Source organism: Ovis aries, chromosome 1, assembly GCF_016772045.2.
Source record: "Ovis aries strain OAR_USU_Benz2616 breed Rambouillet chromosome 1, ARS-UI_Ramb_v3.0, whole genome shotgun sequence".
Classification (NCBI taxonomy): domain Eukaryota; kingdom Metazoa; phylum Chordata; class Mammalia; order Artiodactyla; family Bovidae; genus Ovis; species Ovis aries.
Window position 1 is genome coordinate 107,865,980 of NC_056054.1, and position 16,096 is coordinate 107,882,075.

The 16,096-nt window shown below is 40.3% G+C and overlaps 1 protein-coding gene across 7 annotated transcripts in view; it reads right to left on the minus strand.

Annotated features, from left to right (window-relative positions):
* LOC101112371 (Fc receptor-like protein 5) overlaps nt 1–16,096 on the minus strand; it is a 57,564-nt gene that overhangs the window by 12,129 nt on the left and 29,339 nt on the right. For all 7 annotated transcript variants that reach the window (XM_042255969.2, XM_060403146.1, XM_060403150.1 and 4 more), the window contains 3 exons: nt 15,672–15,950; nt 9,326–9,604; nt 3,629–3,907 (listed from right to left, as the gene is read on the minus strand). In XM_042255969.2, the coding sequence (XP_042111903.1) occupies nt 3,629–3,907; nt 9,326–9,604; nt 15,672–15,950 (837 nt within the window). The remainder of the gene's footprint in view (nt 1–3,628; nt 3,908–9,325; nt 9,605–15,671; nt 15,951–16,096) is intronic.

Below are 16,096 nucleotides of genomic sequence, written 5' to 3' on the forward strand. Positions count from 1 at the left end.
ATGGATGTGAGAGTTAGACTGTGAAGAAAACTGAGCGCCGGAGAATTGATGCTTTTGAACTGTGGTGTTGGAGAAGACTCTTGAGAGTCCCTTGGACTGCAAGGAGATCCAACCAGTCCATTCTGAAGGAGATCAGCCCTGGGATTTCTCTGTAAGGAATGATGCTAAAGCTGAAGCTCCAGTACTTTGACCACCTCATGCGAAGAGCTGACTCATTGGAGAAGACTCTGATGCTGGGAGGGATTTGGGGGCAGGAGGAGAAGGGGGCGACAGAAGATGAGATGGCTGGATGGCATCACTGACTTGATGTACGTGAGTCTGAGTGAACTCTGGGAGTTGGTGATGGACAGGGAGGCCTGGCGTGCTGCGATTCATGGGGTCGCAAAGAGTCGGACACGACTGAGCAACTGAACTGAACTGAATGAAAGAAATCAAATATGGCATAACTAGATGGAGAGATATTCCATGTACCTGGGTAGGAAGAATCAATATTGTGAAAATGACTATACTATCAAACACAATCTACAGGTTCAATAAGATCCCTATTAAATTACCAATGGCATTTTTCACAGAGCTAGAACAAAAAATTTCACAATTCATATGGAAACACAAAAGACCCCAAAAAGTCAAAACAGTCTTGAGAAAGAAGATTGGAGCTGGAGGAATCAACCTTCCTGACTTCAGATTATACTACAAAGCTACAGTCATCAAGATAATATGGTACTGGCACAAAATATATATAGACTAATGGAACAAGATAGAAAGCCTAGAAATAAACCCATGCACCTATGGGTACCTTGTTTTTGACAAACAAGGCAAGAATATACAATGGGGCAAAGACAGCCTCTTCAATAAATGGTGCTGGGAAAACTGGACAACTACATGTAAAAGAAAGAAATTAGAACACTTCCTAACACCATACACAAAGACAAACTCAAAATGGATTACAGACCTAAATGTAAGATCAGAAACTATAAAACTCTTAGAGAAAAACATAGGCAGAACATTTGGTGACATAAATCAAAGTAAGATCCTCTATGACATACCTCCTAGACTAATGTAAATAAAAATAAAATTAAACAAGTGGGACCTGATTAAACTGAAAGGTTTTGCACAGCAAAGGAAACTATAAGCAAGGTGAAAAGACAACCTTCAGAATGGGAGAAAATAATGGCAAATGAAACAAATGACAAAGGATTAATTTTCAAAATATACAAGCAGTTCATATAACTCAATACCAGAAAAACAACCAACCCAATTAAAAAGTGGGAAAAAAACCTAAACAGACATTTCTCCAAAGACATACAGATGGCTAACAAACACATGAAAAGATGTTTAGTATTGCTTACTATTAGAGAAATGCAAATCAAAACTACAATGAGATATCACCTCACACCAGTCAGAATGGCCATCCTCCAAAAGTCTATAAACAATAAATGCTGGAGAGGCTATGGAGAAAAGGGAATGCTCTTGCACTGTTGGTGGGAATGTAAATTGATACAGCCACTATGGAAGACAGTATAGAGATTCCTTTAAAAACCAGGAATAAAACAACCATATGACCCAGCAATCCCACTCCGAGGCATATACTCTGAGGAAATCAAAATTGAAAAAGACACATGTCTCCCATTGTTCATTGCAGCACTATTTACAATAGCTAGAACATGGAAGCAACCTAGATGTCCATCAACAGATGAATGGATAAAGAAGTTGTGGTACATATACACAATGGAATATTAGTCATAAAAAGGAATGCATTTGAGTCATTTCTAATGAGGTGGATGAACCTAGAACCTATTATACAGAATGAAGTAAGTCAGACAGAGAAAGATAAATATCTTATTCTAATGTATATATACATAATCTAGAAAAATGGTACTGAAGAATTTATTTGCAAGGCAGCAATGGAGAAACAGACACAGAGAATAGATTTATGGACACGGGGAGAGGGGAGGAGAGGGTGAGATGAATGGAAAGAATAACATGGAAACTTACATTACCATATGTAAAATAGATAGCCAACAGGAATTTGATGTATGGCTCAGGAAACTCAAACAGGGGCTCTGCATCAACCTAGAGGGGTGGGGTGGGGAGAGAGGTGGGAGGGAGGTTCAAAAGGGAGGGGATATATGTATACCTCTGGCTGATTCATGCTGAGGTTTGACAGAAAACAAAATTCTGTAAAGCCACTATCCATCAATCAAAAAATAAATTTTAAAAAAATGACTAACACATCACTGTAAAATAACTATATTTCAGTTTAGAAAAGGAAAGATTCCCTGGTGATGACAGTAGTTGAGAATCTGTCTGCTAACACAGAGGATGTGGGTTTGACCCCTGGTTGGGAGAGGTTCCACATGCCATGGGGTGAGTGAGCCTGTGCACCACAACTTCTGAAGCCTGTGTGCTCTAGATAGAGCCTGTGCTCTGCAAAAGGACAGGTCACCACAATGAGAGCTCCTCGCAACTAGGGAGTAGCCCCTGCTTGCTGCAACTAGAGCCCACACACAGAAACAAAGACCCAGCACAGCCAAATATACATAAATAAACAAGTAATTTTACAAAAGGATTTGCATATATATCTGCACAAATACTTCTGTTGTAGATATTTTGCAATTGCTAAAACCTAGAGACAATCTAATCAACTCACTTATAAAACATGAAAGATACCCAAAATAAATTTTTAAGTAAAAAATGCAAGCTGAGTAACTATACATGTAGTATGATTCTACTTATAAAATTTCTATGCCTTTATAATATATTTTAATATTTCTAGAAAAATACACCTGCAAGTACTGATAGCAGTTATGTCTTGGAAGCATGTAGGTATGAAAGTGTGTACATGCAGGTAGAAAGAGAACTTTACTTTTCATATTGTCCCTTTTGTACAATTTGATTTCTTTTTATCATGAAGGTTTATGTATTCTTTCAAATAATAAATTATTAAAAAGTCTTGTTAAAGCATGAGATTGCATCAAAGGGATGAGAGGTGTCATAATGTAGATTTACTTTAAGAGTTGGATAGGCTTGTTTTTCAACATGGCTTTACCATTGTTAAGTGTGTCTGTAAGCTAATTACTTCCCCTCTCTAAGCTTCAGTTTCCTCTCCTGCAAACTGAAGATAAAAAATGATCTCATTTATAACTCAATTCTTCATCTTAAAGATTAAAGGAGATGTGTGAGGCATGTTTATCCCTGGTAGTGAAAGAAGCTCAAGAGTAGAGGTTCATTGAGAGTCAATGAAAGAAAAACCTGGCCCAACATTTTTGGAGCAGAGAAACCTATACTTAGAATTCTTTAGCTTCCCTTTTGTATCATATTCATAGATCAAAATGCAGTCTATGTTCTTAAAAAACCTTCTTTGCATTTTTACTGAGAGTTTTTTGTTTTTGTTTTTGTTTTTTTTTAATGACACTCAAGAAGACTTCTTTAACTGTGCTGTTGGGAAAGTCAAGGCTCCTAAACAGTAACCACAGTAAGGACCCCAGACTTCAGTTAGAGGTTCTGTGGGCAAGAAGTACGCTGGGCTGTTACCCAACAAACAGTAGTCCTGGAGCTCTGTTTCAGAGGCCAGGGAGAGAAGACAGTCAGTCCTTGGTTGTGATGCTTGTGGGCAGGACCAACTCACCTTTGACACTGAGTGACACTGCCTCACTACGCTGGACCCCCAGGCCATTGTCAGCCTCACAGGAGTAGTTTCCAGAATGTTCTGTGGTCAGGGAGAGGTTGAAGGATGTTCCTCCTCCAGAGAGGCTCGAGCAGCTCCCCAGGGCAACATTCTCTCGATAAAACTGGTACTGGATGGGGGGAGAGCCTCTCTGGGTCTCACAGTGAATTTCCAGTATGTCCCCCACCACAGCCTGGACCCTGGGAGTCCTGAGGGTGAGGACAGGATGAGACACTGGAACTGAGGGAAGAAAAAGGGTTAACCATCATTTCCTATTGTTTAAATGTGTTCCACCATAGAAAAGACATTTCAAACAGAAAAATATCTTTCTCAGTTTTTAATGACCTTGTGATATCACTAAGAACTGAGCTATAATTTCTTCAAATCTGAAGAAATAGTATCATTTGTGTAGTGTTTTACATATATATATATGTATATAGTGTTATATAGTTTGGAATACTTAATCAGTTCAGTTCAGTCGCTCAGTTGTGTCCAACTCTTTGCAGCCCTGTGGACTGTGGCACACCAAGCTTCCCTGTCTGTCACCAACTCCTGGAGCTTACTCAAACTCATGTCCATCGAGTCAGTGAGGCCATCCAACCATCTCATCCTCTGTCATCCCCTTCTCCTCCTGCCTTCAATCTTGCCCAGCATCAGGGTCTTTTCCAGTGAGTCAGTTATTCATATCAGGTGGCCAAAGTATTGGAGTTTCAGCCTCAGCATCAGTCCTTCCAATGAGTATTCAGGACTGATTTCTTTTAGGGTGGACTGGTTGGATCTCCTTGAAGTCCAAGGGATTTTCAAACATCTTCTCCAACTCCATAGTTCAAAAGCATCCATTTTTCAGTGCTCAGCTTTCTTTATAGTCCAACTCTCACATGAATACTGGAAACACTATAACTTTGACTAGACAGAACTTTGTTGGCAAAGTAATGTCTCTGCTTTTTAATATGCTGTCTAGGTTATCATAGTTTTTCTTCCAAGGAGCAAATGTCTTTTAATTTCATGGCTGCAGTCACCATCTTCAGCGATCTTGGAGACTGAAAAAATAAAGTCTCTCACTGTTTCCATTGTTTCCCCATCTATTTGCCATGAAGTGATGGGACCAGATGCCATGATCTTAGGTTTTTGAGTGTTGAGTTTTAAACCAGCTTTTTCACTCTCCTCTTTCACTTTCATCAAGAGGCTCTTTAGTTCCTCTTCATTTTCTGCCATAAGGGTGGGGTCATCTGCATATCTAAAGTTATTGATATTTCACACTATCATAGCAAACACCCTCTTCCAACAATACAAGAGACAACTCTATACATGGACATCACCAGATGGTCAATACTGAAATCAGGTTGATTATATTCTTTGCAACTGAAGATGAAGAAGCTCCATACAGTCAGCAGAAACCAGACCAGGAGTGGACTGTGCCTCAGATCATGAACTCCTTATTGCAAAATTCAAATTTAAATTGAAGAAAGTAAAGGAAAACCACTAGACCATTCATGTATGACCTAAATCAAATCCCTTATGATTGCATAGTGGAAGTGACAAATAGATTCAAGGGATTAGGTCTGATAGACAGAGTGCCTGAAGAACTATGGACAGAGATTCATAATATTGTACAGGAGGTGGTGATCAAAACCATCCCCAAGAAAAAGAAATGAAAAAGGCAAAATGATTGTCTGAGGAGGCCTTACAAATAGCTGAGAAAAGAAGAGAAGTGAAAGATAAAGGAGAAAAGGAAAGATATATCCAGCTGAATGCAGACTTCCAAAGAATAGCAGGGAGTACTTAATACACAATCTCAAAAATGTTTGAGCAATCTGAAAATAAATATTAAATTAAAACTCAAGTATCAGAGTAGTCAAAAGAAGTAATCAGTTCAATAGAAAATGAGGAAAGAGGAAGACTTGCTTACATAGCCAGGGACGTAATTGAGCCTTGGCTGCATAAAAAATAAGACCCAAAAGAGAATAGATATTGATCAAATTATTGGCTCATTTTTATATTTATTCATCTATCAGAAATTAATTAAGCAATTAATAAGCCTTAGGAACAGGACAGTGTACTGGGGATTCAATAGTAAGAAAGACACAGGCCCTCCTCTATGAAGACTACAATCTAGATGAGATGTTAAGAAGCAGTTAAATAAAAATAGAAATATTTTTATTTTATTGATACAAAGAATAGGATGCTATGAAATGTATAGTACTGGGGGTTGATCTAGTATGGGTTAGTCAGGGAATGCTTCCTCACAAAGTGACATTTGAATTAATCAGGTGAAGAAGAGATTGAGGACCGCACAGATGGGGAAACTGTATGTGCAAAGGCCCTGAGATGGTAAGAACATTGGAGCTTTTGTGTTATTGAAATAAGGTAACAGCAGAGCTATGGGAAGCATTTGAAGAGTGGCAGGAAATAGGAGGCTGAAGAGCTAGGCAGAGCTTCATAAGCCATGGAATGGATTTTGATCCTTCTTCACAGAGCAATGGGAAATCTGTAAGTGTTTCTCTACAGAGGCATGAGATGATCAAACCTGTCTTTAAAAAAAAAAAAAAGACAATTCTGATCTCAGTGTGTAAAATAGATCATAATGGCATAAAATTGGAGTGGAAAGGTTATTAGAAGTAGACTTGAGTAGCGGCATTGCAATAAATGAAATGACGGTAGATATAACTATGATAGCAGCAGTAAAGATAAAAAAAAGATCTGAGAAATATTTATAAAAAATAAAAGCAACAGGACTTAATGATTAACTGGCTATGGAGAGCAAGGGAGAAATATTTATAAAAAATAAAAGCAACAGGACTTAATGATTAACTGGCTATGGAGAGCTATGGACTCCTGGATTTTTGCCTTGTGTATCTGAATGAATGGAGGTATCTTTCACAGAAGTGGGGATACTTGAAGGAGGACCAGGTCTGGGGGGGAATTCCATGTATTTTAGAGGTGTTTCAGGTCATGAAGTTTTAAGAGATATGGCATAAGCATGTACTCATGTGGGAGGTTTTGTAGTTAAAAGTTTAAGAATCACTTATGTAGATGACATAGCCAGGATCACCCAGAGAAAGAACATAATATATAAGACAAGAGGATACATGCCAGACAAAGTTCTGGAACACACCAATGCTTAGTTCATCTATAATGTGAGGAGCTAGTAAAGGAGACTGAGAGGGAGTGGCAGAGAGAGGAGATCTGGGAGACAGTGAAGTCATTGAAGACAAGGAAGGGATGGTTTCCAGAAGGATAAATAGATAAACAACATGGACTCTTTCTGAGAGATCAAGTAAGGTGAGGATTGGAAAATGTCCATTGGATTTAAAGCCATGAAGGTCATTGGTGACTTTTGTAAGAATAATTTTGGTATAAAGCTCAGAAGAAACCAAGGTTTAATCCTAGTGGGTAAAAAGGAAATGGAGGCAACCTGTACAACTGACTCTCCTTTTGGAAATTTAGTCATAAGAGAACAGTGGCTGGAGGGATGTGTACTCGGTTGCTCAGTTGTGTCCAGCTCTGTGGCCCCATGGACTGTAGCCTGCCAGGCTTCTCTGTACATAGAATTTCCCAGGCAAGAATGCTGGAATGAGCTGCCATTTCCTTCTATAGAGGATCTTCCTGACCCAGGGACCAAACTCACGTCTTTTGTGTCTCTTGCATCAGCAGGCAGATTCTTTACCACTTGGGAAGCCCAACTGGAGGCATAAATGAGATCAAATGGGTTTCTTTCCCCCCTTAGACATGGGGGATATATAGCATGTTAAACTCAATAGGAAGGATCCTATAGAGTAGGTGTTAAGGGACATAAGAGAGAAAGTTGTTCAAATTATCTGAGAATGCAAGCAAGGATGCTATTATAGAAATGAGATGGATATTTTCACCTTTTATAGGAAGCAGTCTTCTATTCTGTACCTTAGGAAGAGGAAGGATAAGTTACTGGATGGATACAAAGACAAAACACCCAATAGGGTGGTTGGGAGCCAAGGGTGTGATTGTCTGGGAGGAAGTAAAAGTGTTAATGAACTGGGAGTTCTGTTGAAGTCTGAGGACAATAGTGATTAGAGGAGTTGAAGAAGCAAGCAGAAGGATAGAAGGCTGTGGTCAGGTAATTGGAGTAGTGTGTATGCGGGGGAGTGGATGAGAGTTGTGGGAAGGATGACAAGCCATGGTGTTGAGTGGGTCATCCATGTGGACATTACAGTCATAGAATGATGACAGAGTGTACAGTGGAAGACTATGAGAGTGGTGTCAAGCTTGCACTGAAAGTGGGCATGACTAGGAGGCCAGCCCATGATGGCCAGGTGGGAGAGAGTGCTACTGCTGAATGACAGGTAAGAGAGAATTCAGGAGAATGGTGTTGAGAAGCCTTTTAGCAGGAGTTCAGGGTGAGGATTTGAGCTGCCCTAGGACAGTGGCAGGAGAGGCTAGAGCAAAATTTATGAGCCCGTGAAAGAATGAGTTGGCCTTATTATTGATTGACAGATAGTTGCTGCTGCTGCTGCTAAGTCGCTTCAGTCGTGTCCACCTCTGTGCGACCCCATAGACGGCAGCCCACCAAGCTCCTCCGTCCCTGGGATTTTCCAGGCAAGAACGTTGGAGTGGGTTGCCATTTCCTTCTCCAATGCATGAAAGTGAAAAGTGAAAGTGAAGTCGCTCAGTCATTTCTGACTCTTAGAGACCGCATGGTCTGCAGCCTACCAGGCTCCTCCATCCATGGGATTTTCTAGGCAAGAGTACTGGAGTGGGGTGAGACAGATAGAGGAAACCCCAACTAATCTCTTCTGACTGCAGCCATGAAATTAAAAGGCGCTTACTCCTTGGAAGGAAAGTTATGACCAACCTAGATAGCATATTCAAAAGCAGAGATATTACTTGGCCAACAAAGGTCCGTCTAGTCAAGGCTATGGTTTTCCCTGTGGTCATGTATGGGTGTGAGAGTTGAACTGTGAAGAAGGCTGAGTGCCAAAGAACTGATGCTTTTGAACTGTGCTATTGGAGAAGACTCTTGAGAGTCCTTTGGACTGCAAGGAGATCCAACCAGTCCATTCTGAAGGAGATCAACCCTGGGATTTCTTTGGAAGTAATGATGCTAAAGCTGAAACTCCAGTACTTTGGCCACCTCATGTGAAGAGTTGACTCATTGGAAAAGACTCTGATGCTGGGAGGGATTGGGGGCAGGAGGAGAAGGGGACGACAGAGGATGAGATGGCTGGATGGCATCACTGACTCGATGGACGTGAGTCTGAGTGAACTCTGGGAGTTGGTGATGGACACGGAGGCCTGGCGTGCTGCGATTCATGGGGTCACAAAGAGTCGGACACGACTGAGCGACTGAACTGAACTGAGACAAGTTGAACTTTATAATTTCTTTTAAACTTTTTTTGCTGATCATTGTTGGCCAGGATGCAACTTGCATTTGAAAAGCCTTTATTCCTACATTAGGATACATTGGGTCACAATGGCTGCAGTGTTGCTACCAGGAGAAGCAAAGTAAGCAAAAGGAAGGCTCAAGTTCTTAAAAATGTAGAATACAGAACTCTCAGGTGTGTAGACAGCAGGCTAGCAATGATGTCCAACAGCAAGTGTCCCTGTGGTACCTCCAATCTCAGCTACTGGGAATGATAGGGGAGATGGTCTGTCTCTGGTTGTGCTGTAGTTGGGTCCACTTACCTTTGACACTGAGTGACACTGGGTAACTGCGCTGGACCCCCTGGCCATTATTGGCCTCACAGAAGTAGTTCCCAGAATGCTCTGTCTTCAGAAAGAGGTTGAAGGAAGCACCCTCTCCAGAGGGACTTGAGCTGCTCCCGAGGGTGACATCCTCATGATAAAACTGGTACAGGATCGGGGGAGAGCCTCTCTGGGCCTCACAGTGAAGCTGCACCACATCTCCCACCACAGCCTGGGCCCTGGGAGTCCTGAGCGTGAGAACAGGGCGAGATACTGGAACTGAAAGCAAAAAAGAGTTAGTTGATATCAGTATCTTTTCCCATTTCCTCTATTTTTATTTTCCAGAGGTTACCTCTGTTGATAATTTGGTGACCCTTTCTAGATCTTTTCTATGTGTAGGAACACTCGGCCTTATCAACACAAATAAATGCGTAAAAAACCCCACATATATGCATGGGAGCACAAGATACGTACTGGTCTACCAGCTGATTTTTCCAATTAGCTAAATATCATGACCATCATTCTATGTTATTACTTAAGGATGTATCTCACTCACTTAAAAATAAGTTTTATTGAGGTATAATTTACATGCATAAAAGCAACTCTTTTAAATTTAAAATTTGATATTTTAGGGTAAATATTGTTTGGTTATTTTTAACAACCACAAAGCATCCCACAGTATGAATTTACTGTAACACATTTAAACAATTCCCATTTATGGAACTTTAGGTTGCTATCATTTTCTAATTTTGAATAAGGCTCTATACACAATTCTGTATGTATATCATTGTGCTTTGTCAATACATTTCTTAGGATAAATTCTTACAAGTGGGATTTCTGGAACTGTGATATAAGCATTCAAATAATGATATATAACGCTATGTGTTCTTCAAAAAGTTTCAACCAATTTGCACTTACACTCATGGTTTATAAGTCTTCTTTCCCCACTCTCTGATCAATTGCAGTCACATAAACACATAGGCTTATTTTCCCTATTATTTCTCTTTTCCTAGTCTTAAACTTTACAGTTGTTTGTCTGAAGAATTTACTTATTCTAACCTATGGGAACCTTGCACTTTACTGATTTTTTATGGACGGCTAGTGAATTATAATCCATTAATGATGAGTTGCAGTCTATAAAAGTATTCAGAAATTATTTGCAAAATGAAAACTCTTGAATCTGTCATTAATTTTTCTAAATTACCACATGAATTTTTGTCCTCCATTAAGAAACAAGAAGAAAATTGTTGTTTTTTTTTAATTTCCTCTATTCCCTCTGACTGATTTTTCTTTGTTACATGTTTTTTTAACTGTTTTCAGTTCAGTTAAGTTCATTCACTCCTTTGTGTCCAATTCTTTGTGACCCTATGGACCTCAGCACACCAGGCTTCCCTGTCCATCACCGACTCCCAGAACTTGCTCACACTCATGTCCATCGAGTCAGTGATGCCATCCAACCATCCCATCCTCTGTTGTCCCCTTCTCCTCCTGCCTTCAATCTTTCCCAGCATCAGGGTCTTTTCCGATGGAGTCAGTTCTTCATATCAGGTGGCCAAAGTAGTAGAGTTTCAGCTTCAGCGTCAGTCCTTCCAATGAACATTCAGGATTGATTTCCTTTAGGATTGACTGGTTGAATCTCCTTGCAATTCAAGGGACTCTCAACAGTTTTCTCCAACATCACAGTACAAAAGCATCAATTCTTTGGTTCTTAGCTTTCATTATGGTCCAACTCTCACATTCATACACAACTACTGGAAAAAACAGCTTTGACTAGCTGGACCTTTGTCACCTTTTACTGTTTTAGCATTTATAATAGTTGCTTAATATTCTGTAGCCATAACTCTTATATTGCCTAGCCTTTATTTTTATGTCTTAATCAGTGATTTTCAACCCTATTTGTATAATATTGTCAACTGAGGACGTGTTTAAAAAAAAAAAAGGGATTATGAGGCCTCATCTGAAAGATTCTGAACTAAACTGGTCTGGAGAGAGCTTAGTAAAATATCTTTTTCAACATTCCTAGGTGACTCTTTTTTAATTTAATTTAATTTTTAATTGGAAGATAATTTATAATATTGTGATAGTTCTTCCATACATTAACATCAATCTAATATGCAGCCAAGGCTGAGACCTACAGATGTGAATAGATTCAGTATTCACTTTTCATATCATGGTTTCTTCATTTTGAGTCTTTTATATTGATTCTTATCTCTGCTGGGCTAGTGTTTGTCATCAAATAATTTTTCAAGAGGGGTTAATGAGTACTAAGTTCTTTAAATCCTTGCACATTTGAAAATGTCTTTTTGATTTGATATCAGTTCAGTTCAGTTCAGTTCAATCGCTCAGTCTTGTCCGACTCTTTGCGACCCCATGAACTGCAGCACACCAGGCCTCCCTGTCCATCACCAACTCCCAGAGTCCACCCAAACCCATGTCCATTGTGTTGGTGATGCCATCCAACCATCTCATCCTCTGTCGTCCCCTTCTCCTCCTGCCCTCAATCTTTCCCAGCATCAGGGTCTTTTCAAATGAGTCAGCTCTTCGCATCAGGTGGCCAAAGTATTGGAGTTTCAACTTCAGCATCAGTCCTTCCAATGAACACCCAGGACTGATCTCCTTTAGGATGGACTGGTTGGATCTCCTTGCAGTCCAAGGGACTCTCAAGAGTCTTCTACAACACCACAGTTCAAATGCATCAATTCTTCTGCACTCAGCTTTCTTTATAGTCCAACTCTCACATCCATACATGACTACTATACATTCTTGTTTTTCTTTTCTTTTCTGATAAGATTCATCTCTTCTTTAACCTCATTAATTTCCCCATTGTATTTTTCTCCCCCTGGAGTCCATAAGTCCATATTTTCTTTAACTGTATTAAGAATATCCAGAAAACTTTTTTATTTCTTAAAAAAATTCTTCTTCTTTAAGGTATTAGGAATTTTGTGGCTTTTCTCTCCCTGTTACAGTTTTAAATGCATCGAAGCAAAAATTCCCACATTAGACTTCTTATGTTTATGACTTATAGTTCAATGAATAAAGTTATATTCAGACTCTTGTATTTGCTTGAGAATGCTCTGTGTATGTGTGTATGGATAGATTCAAAATGGGCATATCTTATCAGTTTATATTCCCACGAAATTTCCATGTCTTCTCTTTGGGGTATATTCCCTCAAAAAGAAAAAAAAAAACAACACAAAACAAATTATTTTGTCAGAAAGTCTGCATGGCTCAGTGTGAAGCTGCTCAATTTGTGTGTTAATTTAAGGCTCACTTATTTCTGTTCAGTTGGTATAAGCAGATGTGAAGACCAGTGTTCTCTCCCTAATCTTTTCTTCCTCATCTCACCTGAAAAGACTTTTTGTTCATGGAATTACAAATACTCACTGAAGACCTACTTTGTGCCAGACACCGAGTAAGCACAGGGATGCAGAGCAGACCAAAACTAAAAAGGTTCCATTTTCATGAAGCTTACACTCTGGTATTGAGGAAGATACACATGAAACAAGAAGTAAAAGGGATTTAGATAACAGTAAGTTTGAGAAGAAAATAAAACACAATCATGAGGAAAAGGATGTGTTTAGGACTTGGAACTTTCCTCGATAGCTCAGCTTCAGGCTTTAGAGTTTGAATCTCAGAGCATTTACATTTCATAAATAATCTCTCCACTCAACAATTTATATAGGTGCAGTGTCTTCCTTTGGTCAAGTTTTACTATGATCTGAAACAAGAACTGTCAAGGAGCAAGTGATCGTTCAGACTGATCAGTTTCAAGATAGGACTGCAGTAATAAGGACTCCAGATGGACTCTCCTAAGACCAGAGACCATAACAGGAACTTGCCTAAAGTTCTGACCAGACCACGCTTGTAGTTACCATCATACTCTGACTAATTCCTGTTTCTTAAACCCTAAAAGTGACTCCCCTAACTCCTCCCCACCACCTTGAAGGATGATGAGACTCTGTCAAAGTGATGCTCTCCTTTGCTTTTCCAGGTAAAAAAAGGGACACCCACGGACCCTCACCTCATTTCTTTCAGAGAATCATGAATTCATTACCTTTGGGTTCTTATTCCAACTCAAATCACAGAATTCTGGGGCTTTAAGAGACACTAATTACTGTCTTATCTAACTTTCAAGAGAAAGTGAAAACAGTAAGACAAAGAATATTTTAAAATTTTGCCTAAATTATGAACTAGCTATTTTCACAACTAGGGCTAGAATTCAGATATTTTCATCCACACTGACATCACGCAACTCAAGCAAGACGTTTTACATGTACACTGGCTCTTTCTAGGAAACCTCAGAGGTCCTGCTGTGTATATCATTCCTAGAAAAACTATTTTCCACAATGTAGTTCGTTATATGTCATATTGTCCCAATTGACCCTGCTCCCTCTGCCACCACTTGTTGAACTGGAGGTGGGCGGTTGGTTTAAGAACATTTCCTGCGTAGACTTGCCTGTGGCTTGTGAGGTGTCTTAGAGTTAGGCTACTTGGCTAATTAGACTTGTTAGAAGCACTGCTTTGGTAGCAAGCCATACAGCACTGGCAGCTGGGGCAGACGTTGAAATACAGAGCAGGATGTCCTACTACAAAGTCTAAGACAGTCAATGATGAAATTTGCAGGAGGTCTGAGGCAAGATAAGTCATAAGATAGAGTCTTAAGAATGAGAGTGGAAAGCACTTCGGAGCAATACGAAAAATGGGGCTGAGAGACAGAGAAAGGAAACAGATGGCAGGGCTAGAAGTAGATAATAATGAAAGCATCTAGTTCATCAAGCATAAATGCAACCTGTTTTTGAGAAATAAGTTGAATTCCGAGAAACCTCTCAGTTCTTATTCTGTGAATCTGAATATGTTGCCTTCCTTTTTTTTTTTTTTCTCAATTCCCTCGATTTACTTAGCAAACCCTCACCCCTCAGGGACATCAAGGTCTTTTTATTTCTTATCTAAAATGATCTTATACATCTGACTCAAGATTTCTCTGTCTGTCTTTCTGCTTCTGTGAAAAGAAAACTGAACGTTCACTCTCTTCTACATGAAGATTCCAAGAGTAAATGGAAGCAATTTTGCTCATAAAATGACAATTTTTCATGGTTCTATAGGCAACCATGAACTGTACACTGATGATTCGTATACATTTACAAATGTATGTCATACTGCAACAAAACTGTAAAAAACATAATACAAAGAAATGACACTTGTGTTATTACTGGGTTAAGTCAAAAGATTCCAGAAACCCCAGAAAAACCAGTGAGTTGGCTTCCAGGAAATCATTTCCTCCCTTCCTTTCACTTTCAGCCCTCTTTAAACCTACTGTAAGAGTCTGAACTGGAGAAGGTAATGGCCTTCCAGTGGAAAAGGCACTGGCCTTCCCTACTCCAGTGGAAAATCCCATGGATGGAGGAGCCTGGTAGGCTGTAGTCCATGGGGTTGCTAAGAGTCAGACACGACTGAGCGACTTCACTTTCACTTTTCACTTTCACGCATTGGAGAAGGAAATGGCAACCCACTCCTGTGTGGAGAACCCACAAACCACGACTGAGCGACTTCACTTTCACTTTTCACTTTCATGCTCTGGAGAAGGAAATGGCAACCCACTCCAGCCTGGAGAATCCCAGGGACGTGGGAGCCTTATGGGCTGCTGTCTATGGGGTCACACAGAGTCTGACATGACTGAAGCGACTTAACAGCAGCAGCAACAGCAGCAAGAGTCTGAACTACTTCAGAACCCTTTGGAAAAAGTAAGCTCTTGTCCACTATATGTCCATATGTCTGAACTTGTAGCTAAATTAATATGTAGGTATTAGTGGGGTGATATGAGATGCTTCTGTGCATCCAGTTAAAAGAAATTGGCTTGGAGACTGAACACACAGGGCCTGAAAATATAATTTGAGAATAAAAAAGTGTTAGTCTCTCAGTCATATCCAACACTTTGTGATCCCATGGCCTGTAACCAGCCAGGCTCCTGTCCATGGAATTTTCCAGGCAAGAATACTGGAGTGGGTTGCCATTTCCTACTCCAGGGTATCTTCCTGACCCAGGGCTGGAAACTGGGTCTTCTGCATTACAGGCATATTCTTTACCATCTGAGCCACCAGGGACTTTTGAGAAAATAAATTCATTTGGTAAAAGTGGGGGAATGTGTTGAGTTATCTTAGAGGCCTGGTTGAGTGAGGGCTGAATGAGGAGTGAAGCCCACAGATGGATGGTTCTTTAAGAAGGGAAATGAGATGGGCATTAAGTTGATGGGGTAGGAAACTGGAAGATCCATGAAAATCTCTGAAAGGAGCTGGCATGACAAGGATCCGGGTCAGGGATGGGTCACTAGCAGGAATCCAGAGCTTACCAATGACAGAGAGGTTAATGGTCTCACTGCTCTGAGGGCCAAAGCCATTGTCAGCTGTGCAGTAGTAGTTCCCAGAATGCTCTGCAGTCACAGAGAAGCTATAGGACTTTGTTCTCCATGAAGTAGCTTCTATCTTTGTGAGCAACACATCTTCATGAAAAAACTGGTACTGGATGGGCGAAGACCCTCTCTGAACTTCACACTGCAGTCTCACCTCATTTCCCACAAGAGTCCGGGTTCCAGGAGGGCTGAGGGTAAGGACAGGTTGAGACACGGGCACTGAGGGAGAGAAAACCTTAGTCAACAGTTGCTTCTGCCACTGCCTAGAGCTGTTAATCAGTGACTAGTGAAATATCCAGTCTTATGTCCACTGGCCCTCAGGAGAGCACAAATCACACTGCCCCCTAAAATTGGGCTTGGAGTTT